Raw genomic sequence first — 783 nt, 5'->3', positions numbered from 1 at the left:
GCCTGGAATACCAGCAGCCACATTACGACCATGAGGGCGTCAGGCTGAGGTCAGAGCTGACCCAGGAGAGTGGTTCAGCAAAGAAGTAAGAACAGAGGACCCCGGGGAAGCTGCTGAGCGGGTGATGGTGGCTGCCTGGGAACCCACCAAGCCCAGGGCTCTGGACTCCCGTTTCAGATGATTATGTCACTGCTGGAGCCAGCCTGTGGCCAGTTTTCTGTTACTGGCAGCATCGGACACTGCCTGCCATGCTGTCTGTCGGCAGAAATGAGCAGGCTCTGGCTGATGGGGGAGGATACATGCAAGCCTGGGTGCTCACTCCCCTCCCAGGGGGAAGAGAGGCTTAGGGGCCGCCCAGCCAGGGAGATGCCTCAATGAAGGGCCTGCCATGTGGCCGCTCCACAGAGGCCGGGTGGGGGACACTATGGCACCTCCCACGCTGCAGCTGCCTTGGAAGCTGGGGGGTTCCATGCCCCAGGACTGAGATGCCACGTCCCGCTCCCCACAGCACTGGCCGCCAATCCAGAGCCTGAAACACCTGGCGGCCAGGTCCTCACCCTTGGCCCTGCTGAAGGCAGGGAGGTGAGTGGCTGCTGCTTCCTGCTTGTAAAGTGGGAGATGGGAGCCAGTCTTGAGTAGGGGATTCTCCCCTCAAAAGGACAATGGGGTCAGATGCAGGGTGGTTGAGGATCAAGAGACTGAAAAATGGCTGGGCGCGGTGGCTCAAGCCTGTAATCCCAGCACTTTGGAGGACCTAACGATGGGGATGGTGGGGATGGGGAT

General features: G+C 60.7%; 1 protein-coding gene across 1 annotated transcript in view; it reads right to left on the bottom strand.

Annotated features, from left to right (window-relative positions):
- The window catches only part of FSCN2 (fascin actin-bundling protein 2, retinal), a 17,399-nt gene that overhangs the window by 11,778 nt on the left and 4,838 nt on the right, over positions 1-783 (bottom strand). The window contains 2 exon segments of the mRNA XM_011968645.1: positions 225-255; positions 432-600. Of these exon segments, the coding sequence (XP_011824035.1) occupies positions 225-255; positions 432-600 (200 nt within the window).

This window comes from Mandrillus leucophaeus, unplaced genomic scaffold (genome assembly GCF_000951045.1).
Source record: "Mandrillus leucophaeus isolate KB7577 unplaced genomic scaffold, Mleu.le_1.0 Scaffold1, whole genome shotgun sequence".
Classification (NCBI taxonomy): Eukaryota; Metazoa; Chordata; class Mammalia; order Primates; family Cercopithecidae; genus Mandrillus; species Mandrillus leucophaeus.
Note: the sequence above shows the minus strand (reverse complement) of the source record. Positions and strands in the feature narration are given on the sequence as shown.